Raw genomic sequence first — 26947 nt, forward strand, 5'->3', positions numbered from 1 at the left:
GATATGATCCTGCACTCTTCATCGCCATGTATAAACAGCTCCGGGGCGTGGTAACTCAAGCTATACTCCATAAGCAAGCTGTATCATTAAATTGTGAGAGTGAACTTCACAAACGCAGAGACCCCCCTGCGGAAACACCTGATGTTAGCACAGACCGGCCATGGTTCGCTTTGCAGAGTCCAATTTACCCTCCTCGTGCGCGTTTGTTTTCCTGCGATAGTTTATGATTTTTGGAAAGTCGCCAGTCAGGTCTAAACCCCGATGTGACGAGCAGTATACATAAGGCGTTCAAAAAGCTCGACCGATGACATACTCAAAGAAGTACAAGAAACGTCAACTTGGATTATATATTTTTAATCTATTAGTATATTTAATTTGCAAGTAAATAAGATTATTTTTTTAAACAAATCCCATTTATGAAGATATTTTAAAAACAATTAAAAAGATTATATTGTGATTTTTTCGGCCGAGGTTGTGGACCCCCCGTTTGGAGAGGTTCTGGGCTGAAAGGGTCGAAACCTCCATGAAGAATGGCAGTCAGAAAAATCGGTCAATTGCTGAAAAGTTACTGAAGTTCTTACTTTAGCAGTTACTGATCAATATCCAGAACAGCATAATGGGAAAAAATATTGATGAGTGTATGTATGTATGTATGTATGTATGTATGTATGTATGTATGTATGTATGCAGACACACATCGTGCGTTTGCGAGTTTATCGACGTATCTATAATGACAAAGCTGTAATCCTTCTTTAGTAAATATCTCTTGAAGAATGAACGCAAGCAGTGTCATCAAACACACGCTGTATTTGTACAATTCTCACGATAATAAATCATTTTTGTTGAGAAGACATCTGTTTATACAAAAGCCCAGTTCAAATTACGATGGTTTACTCAGAAGCAAGTGTATCATTTCACGTTTTATATACATTTCACGATTTGGTTAAACGTGTTTTCTTTGTAACGTCTATAAAAAAAAAAAAGGTCAGAGTTTGTTTCCAGTTGCCCACTCCAAGATCTATTGCAAAGCAAGAAAAAAAAGAAGGAAATTTCAAGGCCAAAAACTATGTCGTGGTATTATTGTATCGCGTCATGAAAACCTGACATGATGTCACGTCAAGGGGCGGAGAAAACAGGTCGATCGCCTTCCTGAGCGGGATAATGGCGATTGTTCCGATTTTAAGGGGGGATTGTTTTTTTTTTTGTTGTTTTTTTTTACAAACTACAAGGAACGAGGTCGTTTCTTTCCCGCTAACAGGGCTCTCTGTAATAAGGGAGCTCTTAAGCCCGCGGCGCGTCATGTCGTTTTGTTTACAATCAGTCCCGCAAATACCGCGACCCTTCGAGTTGGGCCTCTCAGGGCGAGGACAGAGTGAAAGGCTCGTGTCACCTGTTCCTAAGTGGTTGAAATTATAGATCATGGGGCCGACGCGGACTTAAGGAAAGACAGATAGCGCGTCTCCGAGAAAACTGCTGCGGGGTCCAGCAAGGCCCGGCCAATCCCGCCGCTGATGGATCGTTCCTCTCGCCCTATCGACCGCGAGCTGATGCAGTCGATTCGCGGAGCGCTCTCAGAAAACTGCCGGCAATTAATTGAGCCTTGTCCTAACATCGATCATTCGGCCTGGCAGCTATCGATGGAGATTAGTGCTGAAGGACCATTTTATCACTTTAAATAAACATTCAACCCCCTGTTAGCGAAGGAAGTCTGGGGGGGGGGGGGGGGGGCTGTTGCTGCTTAGGAGACGAATCGCGATGAAGTGTATTTAAAATCTTGACCGTTACGATATCATTGTTCGCCGGAAGTGGGGATTGCTTTCGGGCGCCGCCATTGTTATGACGTCGATCGATGCCATTAATTTATCGATGAGGCGTCGTAAAAAAGATCGAGCCAGGTATATATTCCTCCCGGGTTCGCATTGGGTCTTCGTGTTCAAAAAGGTTATCGTGTATCATAAATAATAATACAATAATAGTATTAGTAATCGATACTAATTATAACAATATAATATACACGATACGCTTGTCCCATGCCGAAAGTGATTGCGTAAACGATCGACAACTACGGGTATTAAAGACAAACCAAGGTATCCGACAGCTTCGTTTGCGTAAACTGCCTCCTGTGTAAAGTACACGAACTGAAAGTTCTTCGACTCGGCAGAAATTTTTCAGATGCTAAACGAACAGCGAATAAAATTAAAATAAGCAGACAACCTTCTCAGTTATAAACATATTCATAAAGATTCCATCGAATGAGTCGAATCTGTTTCACGGTTTGTGCGAGTCGGTTTTACGGTGATTAATTGAGCGTTTGGAGCAGTTTTTAAAAACACGGCAAAGCATCAATGGCTAATTGGTGCTCAAGCCGGAACCGGAACCGGAACTCTAAGTGCAAGTACGCACAACGTTTGAACATGTCCTGACGGGTCGCAGAAATGTTGGAGAAGGAACCGATGCGGAGCAACATCGGGACTCCATAAATTGACGATTTCACCCCGAACCACGTACTTATTGATCATCCCTCATGTGTGGTTTATGCAAACCACCTGTATAATAAAAGTTACCGCAGGTGGAGCGGTTGTAATAGTAAACCAGAAACTCTCTTTATGTGACCCCCCAACCCTCTACCCCCCACGGTCGGAAGGTGTGTGGAGGGATTACGATCCTTGTGACTCACGCATGTTGGGATCATCATGGCTGTTGACCGGAATGATCTCCATGCACTGCTGCCCATACAGGTAATAGTCCAGCTCCTCTGCCGTGAAAGGTAAGGCTTGCAGGTGCTCGTGCGGGGGTGCCTCCTCCCTGGCGGCGGGAGAGGCGCACGTGCGACGCTCCAGAACGGGCGCCTTTACCGGGGGTCCGTGCAGGGGTCCCGGACCCCTCTGGGTCGCCGTTCCACGAGAGGCCAGGAGCAAGCCGGGCTCGGGCAGGTCCGTCGGGTGAGGCACGGCGTCACCTTTGGCTAAGTTCCCCGGAAAGAGGGGCGCCCAGTGCTGCATGTAAGTCGCATCGAGCTTTAGGAATGTCGGTGGGTAACTCGCGGTCGGCTTCATGATGTCCTGAGCGAGCAGCGCACCTTGTGCACCCGGGAAGGGCCAGGAGATGGTGTGTCGAGGCTCCTGGTGGACGCTGCAAAGGTGAAATGGTGATAGCACTTACAGCACAAGCTTACAGCTCCAGCGTCACAGCACGAAATATCAGCACCATCTCACCGTACGAACTTGCACCAACATCTCACATCAACAGGTAAAATACAGGCTGTGAATACAAGCTTACAACACTACCAGGTGTCAGTAGCTACCTTACAGCAAGATCGTGCAGTAATCGCTTACAGCACCACTTTTGGCAATAACTCAAAAGTACCGGCATTCAGCATCATCTCACAGTACTAGTTAGCAGCACTTGCATCATCACTCTTCAGCACCAGCTCTCAACGCAAGACTCAGTCATATAACTTCAAATAAATGCACTTTGTATAATAGGATCGCACATTGACCATTACAGGTGTGTATCTGCAAATCGCTCATGGTTTAATGCATGCATACATACTGTGCTGCCCACTTATACACACAAGTATATATATATATACATACATATACATATATACACATATACATACATATACATATATACACATAACATATATATAGAGTATATGTATACATATATATATATATATATATACACAAAGAATTAAGTTAAGCACCCCCCCGTTTTTTTACAACCTCGCACATTACAAGTTTGTTGTCGTCAAAACAGTGTAATATACCCATGATATTGCTATATTTTCTGGAGAAGTGATATTATGGTAACATAAAAACATAACAATCATGCCGTTTTCAATATTTTATTCTGAATAATTTAAGGTGAAATTTTTTGGGAATTTTAGGCATATTTTCACCTCAATTTAAGTATGGAGCTATAGGTCCATCACGGACAGTGTGGATGACGTTTATGTTTTCTAACGTACAGTCATTGTTCTGAGAAGACCTCTAGCGATCTTTGCGTCAATAACGTGTGTAGGACCCACGTGATCGGATCACTGACTCAACCCTACGTCTCATAGACCCTGTAAGCCGTCGTATGCGTTGCTGTGGCAGGTTGTTCCATTCCCGATGTAATGCACGTTCCAATTCATCCAGATTGGCTATTGGAGGGACCATCTTCGCAATTTGTCGTCCCAACATGTCCCAAACGTGCTCGAGGGGGTTCAGGTCAGGACTGTACGCAAGGCCAGGGGATGGTTGTCACAGCACCTTGCTCCATCCGATCACGTGGGTCCTACACACGTTATTGACGCAAAGATCGCTAGAGGTCTTCTCAGAACAATGACTGTACGTTAGAAAACATAAACGTCATCCACACTGTCCGTGATGGACCTATAGCTCCATACTTAAATTGAGGTGAAAATATGCCTAAAATTCCCAAAAAATTTCACCTTAAATTATTCAGAATACAATATTGAAAACGGCATGATTGTTATGTTTTTATGTGACCATAATATCACTTCTCCAGAAAATATAGCAATATCATGGGTATATTACACTGTTTTGACGACAACAAACTTGTAATGTGCGAGGTTGTAAAAAAACGGGGGGGTGCTTAACTTAATTCTTTGTGTATATATACAGTATATGTATACATATACTATATATATATATATATATATATATACAGTATATGTATACATATATATATATATATATATATATATATATATATATATATACAGTATTGTATATGTATGTATGTATATTGTATATGTATGTATGTATATTGTATATGTATGTATGTATATGTGTATATGTATGTATATACATATATACATATATATATATATATATATATATATATATATATATATATATATATATATATATATATATATATATATATATATATACTGTATATACATACATATACACATATACATACATACATATACAATATACATACATACATATACAATATACATACATATACACATGCACATATACATACATACATATATATACATACATATACATACATATATATACTGTATACATATACACATATGAAATGGAGACTCTTACATGAGCTTAATGATGGTTGAAGAGAAAAATGAAGGGAGGAAATTTCATTCCCCATTTAATGAAAATTTGATTGCATGTGTTGATCTCAGAGCTCAGTATAGACCTATCTCACGGAACGTGTAGACCCATCCCACAGCGAGTCGTGTGGACCCATGCCACGGAGAGTCATGTCACATGTTGACGCATTTCGCAGCGAGTAGTGAATGATCCTTTCGCAGCGATGTGAGTTTCGATGTGAGTTTCGCAGCTACACTTTCGCAGTGTAGACCCATATCCCGCACACACTCATCACATTGCTCCATATATTACAAGTCCACTCCTTACTAGTCGTGAGATTTGTGGGACATTCCTCGTAAAATATTACCTAGTAAATGTGTGGTCTTGCATACCCTGGTTATTTAAAAAGATTACATCGTTCTTACTCTCATTATCGTCATCACTGTGTGCAGTTACACAGATATTTTATATGTATTTAAAGTCTAATGTGTTTGGAAAAATAAAAATAAAAATAAAACGTCAAACACCCTCTCATGAAACACATCTTGGGATAAGAAGTAATGCATATATATATATATATATATATATATATGTTTGTGTATATAATCTGTGCAGTGTCTGTATTGTGTTGTGTTGTCACTGAACTACTCCCTCAAACTGTTGTGAAATCCTATCAAACTTCTGGTATGCACCTACCTGTCCCGTCGGTATGTCCTAAGGGTATGTTTTTTGAATTTAAATTTTTTTTTTATTATTGTAAAATTTTGTGTTAAGCAGATAGTGTTTTTTTTCAACTTAAATCTTCAACTTCAATTGTTTATAAAATGTGATATCATGTATATTACAAATACATTTGTGCAAAATAATTGTTTGTATTATGATTGGTGTAAACAATGACAAAACAGCAACTCAGGTGCAGTCATCTATTTATATATCTACATATCTGGGCAGTGTTTGTGTTGTCATTGAACTACTTCCTCAAACTTTTGTTTCCGTGGTTGTGGAGTGTTTTTAATAACTTTGTGATGGTTTTGAATCACGTGGTGGTGAGGTGTTTTGGATTACGTGGTGGTGAGGTGTTTTGAATTACGTGGTGGTGAGGTGTTTTGGATTACGTGGTGGTGAGGTGTTTTGGATTACGTGGTGGTGAGGTGTTTTGAATTACGTGGTGGTGAGGTGTTTTGGATTACGTGGAGGTGAGTAGTTTTGAATTATGTGGTGGTGAGGTGTTTTGGATTACGTGGTGGTGAGGTGTTTTGGATTACGTGGTGGTGAGGTGTTTTGGATTACGTGGTGGTGAGGTGTTTTGAATTACGTGGTGGTGAGGTGTTTTGGATTACGTGGTGGTGAGGTGTTTTGGATTACGTGGTGGTGAGGTGTTTTGAATTACGTGGTGGTGAGGTGTTTTGGATTACGTGGAGGTGAGTAGTTTTGAATTACGTGGTGGTGAGGTGTTTTGAATCACGTGGTGGTGAGGTGTTTTGGATTACGTGGTGGTGAGGTGTTTTGGATTACGTGGTGGTGAGGTGTTTTGAATTACGTGGTGGTGAGGTGTTTTGGATTACGTGGAGGTGAGTAGTTTTGAATTACGTGGTGGTGAGGTGTTTTGAATTATGTGGTGGTGAGGTGTTTTGAATTACGTGGTGGTGAGGTGTTTTGAATTATGTGGTGGTGAGGTGTTTTGAATTACGTGGTGGTGAGGTGTTTTGAATTACGTGGTGGTGAGGTGTTTTGGATTACGTGGAGGTGAGGTGTTTTGGATTACGTGGAGGTGAGTAGTTTTGAATTATGTGGTGATGAGGTGTTTTGAATTATGTGGTGGCGGGGTGTTTTGAATTACGTGGTGGTGAGGTGTTTTGGATTACGTGGTGGTGAGGTGTTTTGAATTACGTGGTGGTGAGGTGTTTTGGATTACATGGAGGTGAGTAGTTTTGAATTACGTGGTGGTGATGAGGTGTTTCGAATTACGTGGTGGTGATGAGTTTTTAATTACGTGGTGGTGAGGTGTTTTTACGTGGTGGTAATCGTCCCAAACTTCCAGTCTGCACCTTCCCCTCCCATATGTATGTGCTGAAGGGTTCTCTTTCTTTTTCTTTTTTTCTTTTTCAACCTAAATTGCCTATAAAAATGTAATATCACAAACACTACAAATAAATTTGTGCAAAGTAATTGTTTGTATTATGATTGGTGTAAATCATGACAACACAGCAACTCAGGTACAGTCATTATCCTCAGGTAAAACAAGCCCGTTCCTCTGCAATGACACGTAGTGAGTCGAGTCAAGCTAGTCTATATATATATATACATATAAATAATTTCGTCGAACCTCCGCCCTTTGGAAAAGTTGCCATTCTGGTGGATTTCGGTGGTGTATTTGAGACTGTGTGAGTTGTTGTGAGTTTAAGGGTGTATAATGGAGTGTGGAGTGTAATGCATGTTTGTAAGTGAGGAGCGAGGAGTGTAATGCGTGTTTGTGAGTGAGGAGTGTGGAGTATAGTGGTTGTGAGTGAGGAGTGTGGCATGTAATGCATGTTTGTGAGTGAGGAGTGTGGAGTGTAATGCGTGTTTGTGAGTGAGGAGTGAGTGTAATGCGTGTTTGTGAGTGAGGTGTGTGGAGTATAGTGGTTGTGAGTGAGGCGTATGGAGTGTAATGCATGTTTGTGAGTGAGGAGTGTAATGCATGTTTGTGAGTGAGGAGTGTCATGTGTGTTTGTGAGTGAGGAGTGTAATGCGTGTTTGTGAGTGAGGAGTGAGGAGTATAGTGGTTGTGAGTGAGGTGTACCGTGTAATGTGTGTTTGTGAGTGAGGAGCGAGGAGTGTAATGCGTGTTTGTGAGTGAGGAATGTGGAGTATAGTGGTTGTGAGTGAGGTGTACCATGTAATGTGTGTTTGTGAGTGAGGAGTGAGGAGTGTAATGCGTGTTTGTGAGTGAGGAGTATAGTGGTTGTGAGTGAGGTGTACCGTGTAATGTGTGTTTGTGAGTGAGGAGCGAGGAGTGTAATGCATGTTTGTGAGTGAGGAGTGTGGAGTATAGTGGTTGTGAGTGAGGAGTGTGGAGTGTAATGCATGTTTGTGAGTGAGGAGTGTGGAGTATAGTGGTTGTGAGTGAGGAGTGTGGAGTGCAATGCATGCTTGTGAGTGAGGAGTGTGGAGTATAGTGGTTGTGAGTGAGGAGTGTGGAGTGCAATGCATGTTTATGAGTGAGGAGTGTGGAGTATAATGCATGTTTGTGAGTGAGGAGTGTAATGCGTGTTTGTGAGTGAGGAGTGTGGAGTATAATGCGTGTTTGTGAGTGAGGAGTGTGGAGTGCAATGCATGTTTGTGAGTGTGGAGTATAATGGTTGTTAGTGAGGAGTGTGGAGTATAATGTGTGTTTCTGAGTGAGGAGTGAGGAGTGTGAATATGAGGTTGGTTTTGTGGGGTCATTTTTATAATTTATGTGTGAAACATGAGATGTTAAAGGTGAGCTTTGTGTGAGTAATGCAAGGTGAATGTTGTGTAAGTGAGTTGTGCAAGATATTTTTGTGTGAGTAGTGCAAGGTGGGTTTTATGAGTCATGTAAAGTAGTTTTGTATGAGTAGTGTAAGATAGTTTTGTATGACTGATGTGAATAGTGTTAAGGAGGTTTGAATGACTGATGTGAGTAGTGTAATGTAGTTTTCTTTGACTGGTGGGAGTAGTGCAAGATAGTTTTGTATTACTGATGTGAGTAGTGTAATGTAGTTTTCTTTGACTGGTGGGAGTAGTGCAAGATAGTTTTGTATTACTGATGTGAGTAGTGTAATGTAGTTTTCTTTGACTGGTGGGAGTAGTGCAAGATAGTTTTGTATTACTGATGTGAGTAGTGTAATGTAGTTTTCTTTGACTGGTGGGAGTAGTGCAAGATAGTTTTGTATTACTGATGTGAGTAGTGTAATGTAGTTTTGTGTGAATGATGTGAGTTGTGCAATATAGTTTTGTATTACTGGTGTGAGTAGTGCAAGATGTTTTGTATGACTGGTGTGAGTAGTGCAAGATAGTTTTGTATGACTGGTGTGCGTAGTGCAAGATAGTTTTGCCTGACTGGTGTGAGTAGTGTAAGATAGTTTTGTATGACTGGTGTGAGTAGTGTAAGATAGTTTTGCATGACTGATGTGACCAGTGTAATGTCGTTTTGTATGACTGATGTGAGTAGTGCAAGATAGTTTTGTATGACTGATGTGAGTAGTGCAAGATAGTTTTGTATGGCTGGTGTGAATAGTGTAAGATAGTTTTGCATGACTGATGTGAGCAGTGTAATGTACTTTTGTACAACTGATGTGAGTAGTGCAAGATAGTTTTGTATGACTGGTGTGAGTAGTGTAATGTAGTTTTCTTTGACTGGTGGGAGGAGTGCAAGATAGTTTTGTATTACTGATGTGAGTAGTGCAAGATAGTTTTGTATGACTGATGTGAGTAGTGCAAGATAGTTTTGTATTGCTGATGTGAGTAGTGCAAGATAGTTTTGTATGACTGATGTGAGTAGTGTAATGTAGTTTTCTTTGACTGGTGGGAGTAGTGCAACATAGTTTTGTATTACTGATGTGAGTAGTGCAAGATTGTTTTGTATGACTGATGTGAGTAGTGCAAGATTGTTTTGTATGACTGATGTGAGTAGTGCAAGATAGTTTTGTATTACTGATGTGAGTAGTGCAAGATTGTTTTGTATGACTGATGTGAGGAGTGTAATGAAGTTTTGTATGACTGATGTGAGTAGTGCAAGATAGTTTTGTATGACTGATGTGAGTAGTGCAAGATAGTTATGTGTGACTGGTGTGAGTAATGTAAGGTGGTTTTGTATGACTGATGTGAGGCGTGTAATGTAGTTTTGTATGACTGATGTGAGTAGTGCGAGATAGTTTTGTATGACTGATGTGAGTAGTGCAAGATTGTTTTGTTTGACTGGTATAAGCAGTGCAAGATAGTTTTGTATGACTGATGTGAGTAGTGCAAGATAGTTTTGTATTACTGATGTGAGTAGTGCAAGATAGTTTTGTATGACTGATGTGAGTAGTGCAAGATTGTTTTGTATGACTGGTATGAGTAGTGTAATGTAGTTTTGTATGACTGATGTGAGTAGTGCAAGATTGTTTTGTATGACTGGTATGAGTAGTGCAAGATAGTTTTGTATGGCTGGTGTGAGTAGTGTAAGATAGTTTTGCATGACTGATGTGAGCAGTGTAATGTACTTTTGTACAACTGATGTGAGTAGTGCAAGATAGTTTTGTATGACTGATGTGAGTAGTGCAAGATAGTTTTGTATGACTGGTGTGAGTAGTGCAAGATAGTTTTGTATGACTGATGTGAGTAGTGCAAGATAGTTTTGTATGACTGATGTGAGTAGTGCAAGATAGTTTTGTATGACTGATGTGAGTAGTGCAAGATAGTTTTGTATTGCTGATGTGAGTAGTGCAAGATAGTTTTGCATGACTGATGTGAGTAGTGTAATGTAGTTTTCTTTGACTGGTGGGAGTAGTGCAACATAGTTTTGTATTACTGATGTGAGTAGTGCAAGATAGTTTTGTATTACTGATGTGAGTAGTGCAAGATTGTTTTGTATGACTGATGTGAGCAGTGCAAGATTGTTTTGTATGACTGATGTGAGTAGTGCAAGATAGTTTTGTATTACTGATGTGAGTAGTGCAAGATTGTTTTGTATGACTGATGTGAGGAGTGTAATGAAGTTTTGTATGACTGATGTGAGTAGTGCAGGATAGTTTTGTATGACTGATGTGAGTAGTGCAAGATAGTTATGTGTGACTGGTGTGAGTAATGTAAGGTGGTTTTATATGACTGATGTGAGGCGTGTAATGTAGTTTTGTATGACTGATGTTAGTAGTGCAAGATAGTTTTGTATGACTGATGTGAGTAGTGCAAGATAGTTTTGTATTACTGATGTGAGTAGTGCAAGATTGTTTTGTATGACTGGTATGAGTAGTGTAATGTAGTTTTGTATGACTGATGTGAGTAGTGCAAGATAGTTTTGTATGACTGATGTGAGTAGTGCAAGATTGTTTTGTATGACTGGTATGAGTAGTGTAATGTAGTTTTGTATGACTGATGTGAGTAGTGCAAGATTGTTTTGGATGACTGGTATGAGTAGAGTAATGTAGTTTTGTATGACTGATGTGAGTAGTGCAAGATTGTTTTGTATGACTGGTATGAGTAGTGTAATGTAGTTTTGTATGACTGATGTGAGCAGTGCAAGATTGTTTTGTATGACTGGTATGAGTAGGGTAATGTAGTTTTGTATGACTGATGTGAGTAGTGCAAGATTATTTTGTTTGACTGGTATGAGTAGTGTAATGTAGCTTTGTATGACTGATGTGAGTAGTGCAAGATTGTTTTGTTTGACTGGTATGAGTAGTGTAATGTAGTTTTGTATGACTGATGTGAGTAGTGCAAGATAGTTTTGTATGACTGATGTGAGTAGTGCAAGATTGTTTTGTATGACTGGTATGAGTAGTGTAATGTAGTTTTGTATGACTGATGTGAGTAGTGCAAGATTGTTTTGTATGACTGGTATGAGTAGGGTAATGTAGTTTTGTATGACTGATGTGAGCAGTGCAAGATTGTTTTGTATGACTGGTATGAGTAGGGTAATGTAGTTTTGTATGACTGATGTGAGTAGTGCAAGATTATTTTATTTGACTGGTATGAGTAGTGTAATGTAGCTTTGTATGACTGATGTGAGTAGTGTAATGTAGTTTTGTATGATTGATGTGAGTAGTGTAATGTAGTTTTGTATGACTGATGTGAGTCGTGCAAGATTCTTTTGTTTGACTGGTATGAGTAGTGTAATGTAGCTTTGTATGACTGATGTGAATAGTGTAATGTAGTTTTGTATGACTGATGTGCGTAGTGTAATGTAGTTTTGTATGATTGATGTGAGTAGTGTAATATAGTTTTGTATGATTGATGTGAGTAGTGTAATGTAGTTTTGTATGACTGATGTGAGTAGTGCAAGATTGTTTTGTATGACTGGTATGAGTAGTGTAATGTAGTTTTGTATGACTGATGTGAGTAGTGCAAGATTCTTTTGTTTGACTGGTATGAGTAGTGTAATGTAGTTTTGTATGACTGATGTGAATAGTGTAATGTAGTTTTGTATGATTGATGTGAATAGTGTAATGTAGTTTTGTATGACTGATGTGAGTAGTGTAATGTAGTTTTGTATGACTGCTGTGAGTAGTGTAATGTAGTTTTGTATGACTGATGTGAGTAGTGTAATGTAGTTTTGTATGACTGATGTGAGTAGTGTAATGTAGTTTTGTATGACTGATGTGAGTAGTGTAATGTAGTTTTGTATAACTGCTGTGAGTAGTGCAAGATTGTTTTGTATGACTGATGCGAGTGGTGTAATGTAGTTTTGTATGACTGATGTGAGTAGTGTAATGTAGTTTTGTATGACTGATGTGTGTAGTGTAATGTAGTTTTGTATGACTGATGTGAGTATTGTAATGCAGTTTTGTATGACTGATGTGAGTAGTGCAAGATAGTTATGTGTGACTGGTATGAGTAGTGTAATGTAGTTTTGTATGACTGATGTGAATAGTGTAATGTAGTTTTGTATGATTGATGTGAATAGTGTAATGTAGTTTTGTATGACTGATGTGAGTAGTGTAATGTAGTTTTGTATGACTGCTGTGAGTAGTGTAATGTAGTTTTGTATGACTGATGTGAGTAGTGTAATGTAGTTTTGTATGACTGATGTGAGTAGTGTAATGTAGTTTTGTATGACTGATGTGAGTAGTGTAATGTAGTTTTGTATAACTGCTGTGAGTAGTGCAAGATTGTTTTGTATGACTGATGCGAGTGGTGTAATGTAGTTTTGTATGACTGATGTGAGTAGTGTAATGTAGTTTTGTATGACTGATGTATGTAGTGTAATGTAGTTTTGTATGACTGATGTGAGTATTGTAATGCAGTTTTGTATGACTGATGTGAGTAGTGCAAGATTGTTTTGTATGACTGATGTGAGTAGTGTGATGTAGTTTTGTATGACTGATGTGAGTATTGTAATGTAGTTTTGTATGACTGATGTGAGTAGTGCAAGATTGTTTTGTATGACTGATGTGAGTAGTGTAATGTAGTTTTGTATGACTGATGTGAGTATTGTAATGCAGTTTTGTATGACTGATGTGAGTAGTGCAAGATTGTTTTGTATCACTGATGTGAGTAGTGTCATGTAGTTTTGTATGACTGATGTGAGTATTGTAATTTAGTTTTGTATGACTGATGTGAGTAGTGTAATGTAGTTTTGTATGACTGATGTGAGTAGTGTAATGTAGTTTTGTATGACAGATGTGAGTAGTGCAAGATTGTTTTGTATGACTGATGTGAGTAGTGTAATGTAGTTTTGTATGACTGATGTGAGTATTGTAATGTAGTTTTGTATGACTGATGTGAGTCGTCTAATGTAGTTTTGTATGACTTATGTGAATCGTGCAAGATTGTTTTGTATGACTGATGCGAGCGGTGTAATGTAGTTTTGTTTGACTGGTATGAGTAGTGTAATGTAGTTTTGTATGATTGATGTGAGTAGTGTAATGTAGTTTTCTATGACTGATGTGAGTAGTGTAATGTAGTTTTGTATGATTGATGTGAGTCGTGCAATGTAGTTTTGTATGATTGATGTGAGTAGTGTAATGTAGTTTTGTTTGACTGATGTGAGTAGTGCAAGATTGTTTTGTATGACTGATGTGAGTAGTGTAATGTAGTTTTGTATGACTGCTGTGAGTAGTGTAATGTAGTTTTGTTTGACTGATGTGAGTAGTGTAATGTAGTTTTGTATGACTGATGTAAGTAGTGTAATGTAGTTTTGTATGACTGATGTGAGTAGTGTCATGTAGTTTTGTATAACTGCTGTGAGTAGTGCAAGATTGTTTTGTATGACTGATGCGAGTGGTGTAATGTAGTTTTGTATGACTGATGTGAGTAGTGTTATGTAGTTTTGTATGACTGATGTGAGTCGTGTAATGTAGTTTTGTATGACTGATGTGAGTAGTGCAAGATTGTTTTGTATGACTGATGTGAGTAGTGTAATGTAGCTTTGTATGACTGATGTGAGTAGTGTCATGTAGTTTTGTATGACTGATGTGAGTATTGTAATGTAGTTTTGTATGACTGATGTGAGTAGTGTAATGTAGTTTTGTATGACTGATGTGAGTAGAGTAATGTAGTTTTGTATGACTGATGTGAATAGTGTAATATAGTTTTGTATGACTGATGTGAGTAGTGTAATGTAGTTTTGTATGACTGCTGTGAGTAGTGCAAGATTGTTTTGTATGACTGATGCGAGTGGTGTAATGTAGTTTTGTATGACTGATGTGAGTAGTGCAATGTAGTTTTGTATGACTGATGTGAGTAGTGTAATGCAGTTTTGTATGACTGATGTGAGTAGTGCAAGATTCTTTTGTATGACTGATGTGAGTAGTGTAATGTAGCTTTGTATGACTGATGTGAGTAGTGTCATGTAGTTTTGTATGACTGATGTGAGTATTGTAATGTAGTTGTGTGTGACTGATGTGAGTAGTGTAATGTAGTTTTGTATGACTGATGTGAGTAGTGTAATGTAGTTTTGTATGACTGATGTGAGTAGTGCAAGATTGTTTTGTATGACTGATGTGAGTAGTGTAATGTAGTTTTGTATGACTGATGTGAGTATTGTAATGTAGTTTTGTATGACTGATGTGAGTAGTGTAATGTAGTTTTGTATGACTGATGTGAGTAGTGCAAGATAGTTTTGTATGACTGATGTGAGTAGTGTAATGTAGTTTTGTATGATTGATGTGAGTAGTGTAATGTAGTTTTCTATGACTGATGTGAGTAGTGCAAGATAGTTTTGTATGACTGATGTGAGTAGTGTAATGTAGTTTTCTATGACTGATGTGAGTTGTGCAAGATAGTTTTGTATGACTGATGTGAGTAGTGCAAGATTCTTTTGTTTGACTGGTATGAGTAGTGTAATGTAGTTTTGTATGATTGATGTGAGTAGCGTAATGTAGTTTTGTATGACTGATGTGAATAGTGTAATGTAGTTTTGTATGACTGGTGTGAGTAGTGTAATGCAGTTTTCTATGACTGATGTGAGCAGTGCAACATAGTTTTGTATGACTGATGTGAGTAGTGCAAGATTTTTTGTATGTCTGGTATGAGTAGTGTAATGCAGTTTTGTATGACTGATGTGAGTAGTGCAAGATTGTTTTGTATGACTGGTATGAGTAGAGTAATGTAGTTTTGTATGACTGATGTGAGTAGTGCAAGATTGTTTTGTATGACTGATGTGAGTAGTGCAAGATTCTTTTGTTTGACTGGTATGAGTAGTGTAATGTAGTTTTGTATGACTGATGTGAATAGTGTAATGTAGTTTTGTATGACTGATGTGAGTAGGGTAATGTAGTTTTGTATGACTGATGTGAATAGTGTAATGTAGTTTTGTATGACTGATGTGAGTAGTGCAAGATTGTTTTGTTTGACTGGTATGAGTAGTGTAATGTAGTTTTGTATGATTGATGTGAGTAGTGTAATGTAGTTTTGTATGACTGATGTGAATAGTGTAATGTAGTTTTCTATGACTGATGTGAGTTGTGCAAGATAGTTTTGTATGACTGATGTGAGTAGTGCAAGATTATTTTGTTTGACTGGTATGAGTAGTGTAATGTAGTTTTGTATGATTGATGTGAGTAGTGTAATGTCGTTTTGTATGACTGATGTGAATAGTGTAATGTAGTTTTGTATGATTGATGTGAGTAGTGGAATGTAGTTTTGTATGACTGATGTGAGTCGTGTAATGTAGTTTTGTATGACTGCTGTGAGTAGTGTAATGTAGTTTTGTATGACTGATGTGAATAGTGTAATGTAGTTTTGTATGACTGCTGTGAGTAGTGTAATGTAGTTTTGTATGACTGATGTGAGTAGTGCAAGATTTTTTGTTTGACTGGTATGAGTAGTGTAATGTGGTTTTGTATGACTGATGTGAGTAGTGTAATGTAGTTTTGTATGACTGATGTGAGTAGTACAATATTGTTTTGTATGACTGATGCGAGCGGTGTAATGTAGTTTTGTATGACTGATGTGAGTAGTGTAATGTAGTTTTGTATGACTGATGTGAATAGTGTAATGTAGTTTTGTATGACTGATGTGAGTAGTGCAAGATTGTTTTGTATGACTGATGTGAGCGGTGTAATGTAGTTTTGTATGACTGATGTGAATAGTGTAATGTAGTTTTGTATGACTGATGTGAGTAGTGCAAGATTGTTTTGATTGACTGATGTGAGTAGTGTCATGTAGTTTTGTATGACTGATGTGGGTAGTGCAAGATTGTTTTGTATGACTGATGCAAGTTGTGTAATGTAGTTTTGTATGACTGATGTGAGTAGTGTAATGTCGTTTTGTATGACTGATGTGAGTAGTGCAAGATAGTTTTGTATGACTGATGTGAGTAGTGTAATGTAGTTTTGTATGACTGATGTGAATAGTGTAATGTAGTTTTGTATGACTGATGTGAGTAGTGTAATGTAGTTTTGTATGACTGATGTGAGTAGTGTAATGTAGTTTTGTATGACTGATGTGAGTTGTGTAATGTAGTTTTGTATAACTGCTGTGAGTCGTGCAAGATTGTTTTGTATGACTGATGCGAATGGTGTAATGTAGTTTTGTATGACTGATGAGAGTAGCGTAATGTCGTTTTGTATGACTGATGTGAGTAGTGCAAGATAGTTTTGTATGACTGATGTGAGTAGTGTAATGTAGTTTTGTATGACTGATGTGAGTAGTGCAAGATAGTTTTGTATGACTGATGTGAGTAGTGTAATGTAGTTTTGTATGACTGATGTGAGTAGTGTAATGTAGTTTTGTATGACTGATGTGAGTAGTGTAATGTAGTTTTGTATGACTGATGTGAGTAGTGCAAGATAGTTTTGTATGACTGATGTGAGTAGTGTAATGTAGTTTTGTATGACTGATGTGAGTAGTGTAATGTAGTTTTGTATGACTGATGTGGTAGTGCAAGATAGTTTTGTATGACTGATGTGAGTAGTGTAATGTAGTTTTGTATGACTGATGTGAGTAGTGTAATGTAGTTTTGTATGACTGATGTGAGTAGTGTAATGTAGTTTTGTATGACTGATGTGAGTTGTGTAATGTAGTTTTGTATAACTGCTGTGAGTCGTGCAAGATTGTTTTGTATGACTGATGTGAGTAGTGTAATGTAGTTTTGTATGACTGATGTGAGTAGTGCAAGATAGTTTTGTATGACTGATGCGAATGGTGTAATGTAGTTTTGTATGACTGATGTGAGTAGCGTAATGTAGTTTTGTATGACTGATGTGAGTAGTGTAATGTAGTTTTGTATGACTGATGTGAGTAGTGCAAGATTGTTTTGTATGACTGATGTGAGTAGTGTAAATTTGCTTTGTATGACTGATGTGAGTATTGTAATGTAGTTTTGTATGACTGATGTGAGTAGTGTAATGTAGTTTTGTATGACTGATGTGAGTAGTGTCATGTAGTTTTGTATGACTGATGTGAGTAGTGTAATGTAGTTTTGTATGACTGATGTGAATAGTGGAATATAGTTTGTATGACTGATGTGAGTAGTGCAATGTAGCTTTGTATGACTGATGTGAGTAGTGTCATGTAGTTTTGTATGACTGATGTGAGTATTGTAATGTAGTTTTGTATGACTGATGTGAGTAGTGCAATGTAGTTTTGTATGACGGATGTGAGTAGTGTCATGTAGTTTTGTATGACTGATGTGAGTAGTGTAATATAGTTTTGTATGACTGATGTGAGTAGTGTAATGTAGTTTTGTATGACTGATGTGAATCGTGTAATGTAGTTTTGTATGACTGATGTGAGTAGTGCAAGATTGTTTTGTATGACTGATGCGAGCGGTGTAATGTAGTTTTGTATGACTGATGTGAGTAGTGTAATGTAGTTTTGTATGACTGATGTGAGTAGTGCAAGATTGTTTTGTATGACTGATGCAAGTGGTGTAATGTAGTTTTGTATGACTGATGTGAGTAGTGTAATGTAGTTTTGTATGACTGATGTGAATAGTGTAATGTCGTTTTGTATGATTGATGTGAATCGTGTAATGTAGTTTTGTCTGACTGAAGTGAATAGTGTAATGTAGTTTTGTATGACTGATGTGAATAGTGTCATGTAGTTTTGTATGACTGATGTGAATAGTGTAATGCAGTTTTGTATGACTGATGTGAGTAGTGCAAGAATGTTTTGTATGACTGATGTGAGTAGTGTAATGTAGTTTTGTATGACTGATGTGAGTAGTGTAATGTAGTTTTGTATGACTGATGTGAGTCGTGCAAGATTGTTTTGTATGACTGATGCGAGCGGTGTAATGTAGTTTTGTATGACTGATGTGAGTAGTGTAATGTAGTTTTGTATGACTGATGTGAGTAGTGTAATGTAGTTTTGTATGACTGATGTGAATCGTGTAATGTAGTTTTGTATGATTGATGTGAATTGTGTGATGTAGTTTTGTATGACTGATGTGAGTTGTGCAAGATTGTTTTGTATGACTGGAATGAGTAGTGTAATGTTGTTTTGTATGACTGATGTGAGTAGTGCAAGATTGTTTTGTATGACTGGTATGAGTAGGGTAATGTAGTCTTGTATGACTGATGTGAGTAGTGCAAGATTGTTTTGTATGACTGATGTGAGTTGTGCAAGATTCTTTTGTTTGACTGGTATGAGTAGTGTAATGTAGTTTTGTATAATTGATGTGAGTGGTATGAGGTAGTTTTGTGCACGTGAGTAGTGTGAGGTAGTTTTGTGTCACTTGTGTTGGTGCGCAAGATGAGTTTTACGAGGTGTGTAAATTGTGAAGAGTGTGCGATGTGTCCAGTGAGACGAATAAAGTACCAGGTATCGCCGAGGTTGTAACTTGTGTGGTAGTTTCGTGCGAGGTGATGTTTTGTTTTATATGAATTGTGAGAGGTGCGTGAGTAAGGTGTTTTCCGTGACGTGGGTGAGGAGCGTGAGGTGTCCTGTTTGAAGAGTCGGAACTACGTGTTGTCAGGTATACAGGATTCAGGAATGACAATTGACAATATAAAGTCCCAAGACCGATATTAAGTGATAACTCGCATCTCAATACCGTTGATAAAACAAAAAACAAAAACTTGCGTCAACACAGACAGACGTCCGTACGTACGTGGAGCCGCCACGTGTACCTGAGTTCGAGACAGGCTCGCTGAGCCATGTTAGCCGCGCAGGTCATTCCGGCCCCGCGAGTACTCCGAGAGCATCTCACATGGTGCGCACGAACCTCACGCACCCCCTCGTGAGGGCTCCGGGCGGGATGGCTCCGGGAGTGTGCGACGTCTCAGCCATGCCCTCGGCCCCGCCCCCAAACCACCATGCTATCTTAGCCCCGCCCCTTTTGGCCTCAAGACTCCGAATCTCATCCGCAACGATATGTTTTGAACGCCCCGAACGGGACGATCTGCTTCGGCTAAACGCACCGCCGAGGATTTAAGGTAATGTGGACGGGGAGGGGCCGCCAGGTGTGCTGATGAAGGCAAGGTAGTCGGGGTAGTCCAGTTACTGGTGTAGTGCCCGTCCTCACAGGGTTCTCACCTTCCACACACTTGATCATGATGCGGTGCGGTGCAGTGCTATGCTATGCTATGCTATGCAGTATGCGGTGCGGTGCGATGCGGTGCGGTGCTATGCAGTATGCGGTGCGATGCAGTGCGATGCGGTGCCGTGCGGTGCGATGCGATGCGGTGCCGTGCCGTGCGGTGCTATGCAGTGTGCGATGCGATGCGGTGCGGTGCGATGCGGTGCTGTGCAGTGCGGTGCGGTGCAGTGCGGTGCAATGCTATGCGGTGCACCGACGCCGCGACGCTCCTTAATTGGACGATTCAATGACAAACTTTAAATATTGTCATCATTTCGGTTTAATACGCGCGGGCGGTGTCGTCACCACAAAGTCGACCTACAGCGAGTGCTTTAAAACTACCAAACGCCCTGCAATTCCACCGAGTTGGTGTAAAAAGTGCAGTTCTCTTGTATTCATTGATATTGTCTGCAAGAGATTTCCCATTGTGTGTGTGTGCGTGTGTGTACATATGTGAGTGTGTATGTGAGTGTGTGTGTGTGTGTGTGTGTGTGTGTGTGTGTGTGTGTGTGTGTGTGTGTGTGTGTGTGTGTGTGTGTACATATGTGAGTGTGTATGTGAATGTGTGTTAGTGTGTGTGTGCATATGTGTGTGTAAAAGTGTATGTTGAATTTAAACGAATTCAATAGAAATTGCTGTCCCACCCTGTCCTTCAAAAATGGCCATATAACACAGGCGAATGTATAAAACCGATAATTGTATCGATATATATAATATACTTCGAATAAGACTTCATTAGGCACGGACATGTCCAAACACCTTCTTAGTTTGGGTTCCTTATCGATCTGTATTTCATGATTTACTCGGATGATGCTCGAATCGATCAATGAGATAAACTGTTGTCATCGCTATGACGTCACCAGTCGACTGTTCACCCAAAATTTGCATATCAATCACGTGACCGGCTGAGTGACGCTTCATGACCATGTGGAATCGAACGAACTGAGAAAAGACAAAGATTTAAGGATTCCACTTTATGCTTCCAACGCTGTTTGTGATGTCACTTTTTTTTTTACTTCGGTTTTTTGTTTTACCCCAGCGGTCTGTTTCCTGTCCTTAACCCATAATCCAAATTCGCCAAACTCGTAAAAATACGCTGAGGTCCGGGATAACTGCAAAGTACCCGATTATCGACAGAAATAAAACTTGTTCCTATGTTTTTTACCGTGTCCCACAGTGCTGAGGTTGGCCCCGCCCCTCCACGCCATGCCACGCCCCTCCCCGCCCTACCACGCCCCCCCGCTCTGCCACGCCCCTCCCCGTCCTGTTACGCCCCTTCCCCCGCCCTGCTACGCCCCTTCCCCGCCCCGTTACGCCCCTTCCCCGCCCCGTTACGCCCCTTCCCCCACCCCACCCCTCATGGCAATATGTCAAGCTCGAAGTGAAGTCAATGAACCCGTACAGTTGGTGTTTCCCCATTCTCTTTGTGCTGTCCCTTTTGTTCTGTTGATCAGTTCTTTGTATTTCTTAAAAAGGAACTGATTTTGCACCAAGAAGAGGTCGTACGGTCTTGACTTCACGCACGCTTCGTAAATGACAAGGATGCCCTGTCGCGGACCACGTGACGTACAACAGGGACGCTTGTGATACTCGGTTATCGTTTGCATATTATTAATGTGATATTGAAAAGCGCTGGCTTAGAAATCCGAGAAAATCTCTTAGAAATCCTACAGAGAACGATATGAACCGTTTGGGTGGATGGAGGTTATGTTTTCACCCCTGTCTGTTTGTGAACAAAATATCTCAAAATGTTGTGCTCTACCGAATACCTTTCTAGTTTCATATGGTTTGGGTGCGACTGCGACTGCGACTGCGACTGCGACTGCGAGTCAATCAAGTAAATTCAGAGGAACTTCAAATTATCAGCAAGTAATGTGTCAAATTGCAATTTGGCCATTGAACCTTTTTGATTATCCGATCTATGCCAAACACTTTTAACGATTACACATACCTGCACCCAAGACACACACACACCTGCAAACAATCGACACACACACCTGCACCACCGACACACACCCCTGCACCAACGACACACACCTGCATCCTCTAGATGCACACACAAATATACACACCTGCAACCAAAACACGCACACACCTGCACCCTCTTGACACTAGACGCACACACCGGCACCCGTGAGCCACACACACCTGCACTCTCTGGAGACTACACACGCACACGTGTACCCACTAAACATAAAACTGCGACTACTAGACATGCATCTGCAACCACTCGACATGCACACACACACACACACACACACACACACATATATATATACATATATATACTACCGATCAAAAGTTTTAGAACGCCTCAATTTTTCCAGTTTCTATTGAAATTTACGCAGTTTAATGTCTCAATGTACTCCGAAATTAAGCATAGAACAAATAAACAATTGGAGATTTAAAAAAAAATCATACTCATTTTGTTCAACAAAATTTAATTTAAGTTTTTGACTCAGCAAAGTAGCCACCTTTTGCAGATATAACCGCCGAACACACTCTCGGCATTCTTTCTACAATGGAAATCAAATATTGTTCGGGAAGTTCTTCCCGACACTTGCAGAAGTTCCCACAAATATGTTGCACTTGTAGGTTGCTTTGCTTTCACCCTTCTGTCCAGTTCATCCCAAACCAGCTCGATGGGGTTTAAGTCTGGAGACTGTGCTGGCCATTCCATGATTTGAAGCCTACCGTCTTGTTCTTTTCCTCTAAGGTAGTTTTGACATAGCCCGGAGGTGTGTTTAGGGTCATTATCCTGCTGTGGGATGAACCCCTGACCAAGTAGGCTGATACCAGAGGGTATTGCATGGCGCTGCAAAATGCTGTGGTAGCCCTTTTGGTTCAGGGTGCCAGTCACTCTGTGCAAGTCGCCGACTCTGGATCCAGCAAAAGAGCCCCAGACCATCACGCTTCCTCCTCCATGTTTGACAGTTGGTGTCACACACTGAGGAACCATCCTTTCGCCTCCTCGATGGCGTACAAAAACCCTGCGTGATGAACCAAAGATTTCAAATTTTGATTCATCGGTCCATAAGACCTTCTTCCAGTCTTCAGTAGTCCACTGGCGGTGCTTCATGGCCCAGGCAAGCCTCTTTTTCTTATTTTGCCATCTTAGCAATGGCTTTCTTACTGCCACTCGACCTGTCAAACCTGCAGCTCAAAGTCTTCTCTTCACAGTGGTTGAAACTGAGACTTGCTTACTTCGACCAGTGTTAAGCTGTGCTTGAAGGTGTTGTCCTGTGAGCCGCCTATCATGCAAGCTGTTGACTCTCAGAAACTTGTCTTCTGATTCTGTTGTGGCTTTGGGTCTGCCAGACCTCTTTCTGTCAGAGTTTCCTCCAGTTTCCGTGTGCCTTTTGATGGTGTAGGAAACTGTACTCACTGACACCTTGGCTTTCTTTGCAATTTTTCTAAAGGAAAGACCTACACTTTGAAGGGTTATAATGGTCTGTCTGTGTTCCTTTGTCAATTGCCTTTTTCTCGCCATTATGATCGCAATATTAAACTGTGTAAATTTCAATAAAAACTTGAAAAATTGAGGTGTTCTAAAACTTTTGACCAGTAGTGTGTGTATATATATATATATATACACATACACACATATATGCACACACAAACACACACACACACACACACATATATGCACACACACACACACACACATATGTACATACATACATACATACATACACACACACACACACATATGTACATACATACATACACACACACACACACACACACACACACACACACACATATATATATATATATATATATATATATATATATATATATATATATATATATATATATATAATATCTATCTATAATTCCAGTAATCTCTGTCTGTACGTTTGTACGTTTGTACGTCTGTTTGTCTGTGACCGCTGTTTCTCGACAACCACGGGTCCGATATACTTTTAACTTGCCAGGTATATTGCTGGGGACCCGAGGATGTGCCTTTTCAAGGTTTCATATTAATCGGACAATTACTTACCGAGCTATGTCCAAAAAACGATTCAACCAATCAGAGAGCAGCGAACGATCGCGTGTGCCGAACGTGGAGGACACACTCTGCCTCGGATGGCACATTTGAGAGCGTATTCATTTATTTCACGTTTGCAAACTATGTTGGCGTTAAACTACGTTTTAAAACTAATAAAACCGAATTTGCGATTCATTCGCTTTCCTGCGCGTTTGTGCACGCGATGGCGATTTCTTTACCAAACTCCGGAAGCCGTTCGCTTTGGACCAAACCATTGCATGTAAATAGAGGGGGGGGATTGTCACCGTACTCGCAAGCCGTTCGCTTTGGACCAAACCATTTCATGTAAATAGAGGGGGGGGATATAATTTTAGATATAGATATAGTACGGGCAATGCCCTAGTATACTGAAACGCAAAAGAAACTTACCACCTTTGAAACCTTTAAATATCAACAATAACACTGCGTGTAGTAAATGTGTGAACTTATTTGTGGACAATAGTGTCCTCACTATCAGACAAAACGGTCATGGATGGTCACTTGAACCTTCAATGGTCACTTCATAGCACAGCTGTTGAACAGCCGTTTTGACTGTCAGTGATTAGCCAAGGGGTACGGGATGATTTTAATGAGCTGCACGTGATGTCTTGATAAAAAAAAACAAAAAAAAAACACCTTTAGAGGCCATTTTTCCCCGCAAAGCGGGGGTTGGCCTTTTTCGGGAACCGTGGTTGTTGTTGTTTTTCGGTCCCCTGTTTGAAGCAATGTTTTACGGCCGGATGCCCTTCCTGACGCCAACCCTTTTTGCCGCCTTTAACAACAAACAGGGAATTACCAGTGAACTGGTACTCAATGTTTGTTGTACCAATGTCTTGATATTGGCTTTAAAAAGGCCAGTGCAAAATGGGCATTTCAATCAACATGCCACGATTGTCAAGGGATCAACGGCAGCGTTCCCTGGGCATGCTGCAAGGCGGACTGAGCTACCGTGAGGTGGCACGTCGCCTTGGCTGTTCACACCAGACGATATCGGCCCTGGTGGACAGAGGACAGGACAGAGAATCAGGTCACAGGACAGAACTTACCACTTGTTTGAAATGTAATAAAATTGTAACAGTTCAAAATAAAACAAACCTACAATTGCTAATTGAAACATTGGCATTTTATTGATGACATGTCAAGTTTTTGACCAAGATACACCATCTCATCAGTTTGTTCTACAGTACAGAACAGCACAGGGTGCAATGTCAGTCCCCTTTCAATAGCGTGTGTGGCCACCATTGTTTTGGATACAGGCAGTGCATCGTCGGCGTATACTGCCTACCAGTCTTTGGATGGATTGCTGCTGGATTCTGTCCCACTCAGTCCTCAATGTCTGAAGCAGCTCTGCCCGTGTCCTGGCCCTGCCAACTACGCGTCTCCCAAGCTCATCCCACAGGTGCTCTATGGGATTCAGGTCAGGGGAGAGTGCAGGCCACTGCATGGTGTTGATGTTCTCGCCTTGGAGAAATGCAGTGGTAAAGCGAGCAGCATGGGGACGAGCGTTGTCATGCTGAAAGGTTCTCAGTTCTGGGTGGTCTAGCAGGAATGGCAGCAGATGAGGTCGCAGGATGTTATCCACATACCGCTGGGCGTTAAGATTCCCATCCACAACCACCAGTGGCGTCCTGTACCGGCCTGATATGGCGGCCCACACCATCACACTTGGGCCACCCCACCTGTTGGCTTGACGCATGCAACAATCGGCATATCGCTCGCCAGTTCTTCTCCAGACACGCTCACGCCCATCAGGACTGTCCACACAGAACCTTGACTCATCGCTGAAAGCGACCTCGTTCCACTGCGCCAAGGTCCACCGCTGATGCTGCTGGCACCATCTCTGTCGGTTGCGGCGATGGGCAGCCGTCATCACGGGGCCTCTGTATGGTCTTCTGGCAGTCAGACCATAGTCATGCAGTCGTCTTTGTGCAGTATCATTGGAGATCCGTGGGTTTGCACGCCCCGGAGTTTCTGCCGCAGTGCGGGATGCTGGACGGAATCGATCCCGCAGGTGACTTCGGACCATCTGCCTGTCCTGCCTTGCAGTGGTGACTCTTGGCCTCCCTGATCGAGGTCTGTCATCTGCAGAGTTGTGGAGGGTGTCTCTGTCCATTAAGGCCGATATCGTCTGGTGTTAACAGCCAAGGCGACGTGCCACCTCACGGTAGCTCAGTCCGCCTTGCAGCATGCCCAGGGCACGCTGCCATTGATCCCTTGACAATCGTGGCATGTTGATTGAAATGCCCATTTTGCACTGGCCTTTTTAAAGCCAATATCAAGACATCACGTGCAGCTCATTAAAATCATCCCGTACTCCTTGGCTAATCACTGACAGTCAAAACGGCTGTTCAACAGCTGTGCTATGAAGTGACCATTGAAGGTTCAAGTGACCATCCGTGACCGTTTTGTCTGACAGTGAGGACACTATTGTCCACAAATAAGTTCACACATTTACTACACACAGTGTTATTGTTGATATTTAAAGGTTTCAAAGGTGGTAAGTTTCTTTTGCGTTTCAGTATATATATATATATATATATATATATATATATATATATATATATATATATATATATACATACACACACACACACACATACAAATATATATATATATATATACACACACATACAAACATACACACGCATATATATATATATATATATATATATATATATATATATATATATACATACATACATACACACACACACATACACACACACACTAGGATCGCCTTAGCATCGTTCGTGGACCCATGCGCGGATTTTTACGCAAGTGCTCATAAACTGGCCCAAGCACTGCGACCCCCACGTGCAGATCTTGCTGCGACAACCTGAACACCAACGGAGCTCTCTTGCCCAGCAACACGAATATAAACAGGTGTAAGAGGTGTGCACGCTAATTGTGCGTCGAGTCCAAAACAATCCAGCGTCGTGTTGTGGCCAAGTTTAGCGGGCGCACCTTTAATTGTGTGACTATCGACCTGCAAAATGGAGGAAAAGTCACAAAGAGCCCTTTGCTCTGCCCGGGTCAGGTCCTTGACCGGGTAATTTATCACTTTGCCCATGATTGATCTTGCGAGGCTGAAATAAAAGAAAATTTGAACAGTCGATATGAAGTGTACACCTGAGTTAAGAACATGAGAATCGATAACATATCCAGTGTTTGTCCAAC

At 40.5% G+C, this 26947-nt stretch overlaps 1 protein-coding gene across 1 annotated transcript in view; it reads right to left on the reverse strand.

Annotated features, from left to right (window-relative positions):
• Window positions 1-19397, reverse strand: part of LOC137421989 (putative histone-lysine N-methyltransferase PRDM6) — a 118862-nt gene extending 99465 nt beyond the window's left edge. Inside the window, exons 1-2 of the mRNA XM_078773020.1 lie at window positions 19292-19397; window positions 2678-3132 (exon numbers count right to left, since the gene is read on the reverse strand). Coding sequence (XP_078629146.1) covers window positions 2678-3132; window positions 19292-19338 — 502 coding nt within the window. The 5' untranslated portion in view covers window positions 19339-19397. The remainder of the gene's footprint in view (window positions 1-2677; window positions 3133-19291) is intronic.
• Between the last annotated feature and the right edge of the window lie 7550 nt (window positions 19398-26947).

This window comes from Myxine glutinosa, chromosome 2 (assembly GCF_964187855.1).
Source record: "Myxine glutinosa chromosome 2, kmMyxGlut1.1, whole genome shotgun sequence".
Classification (NCBI taxonomy): domain Eukaryota; kingdom Metazoa; phylum Chordata; class Myxini; order Myxiniformes; family Myxinidae; genus Myxine; species Myxine glutinosa.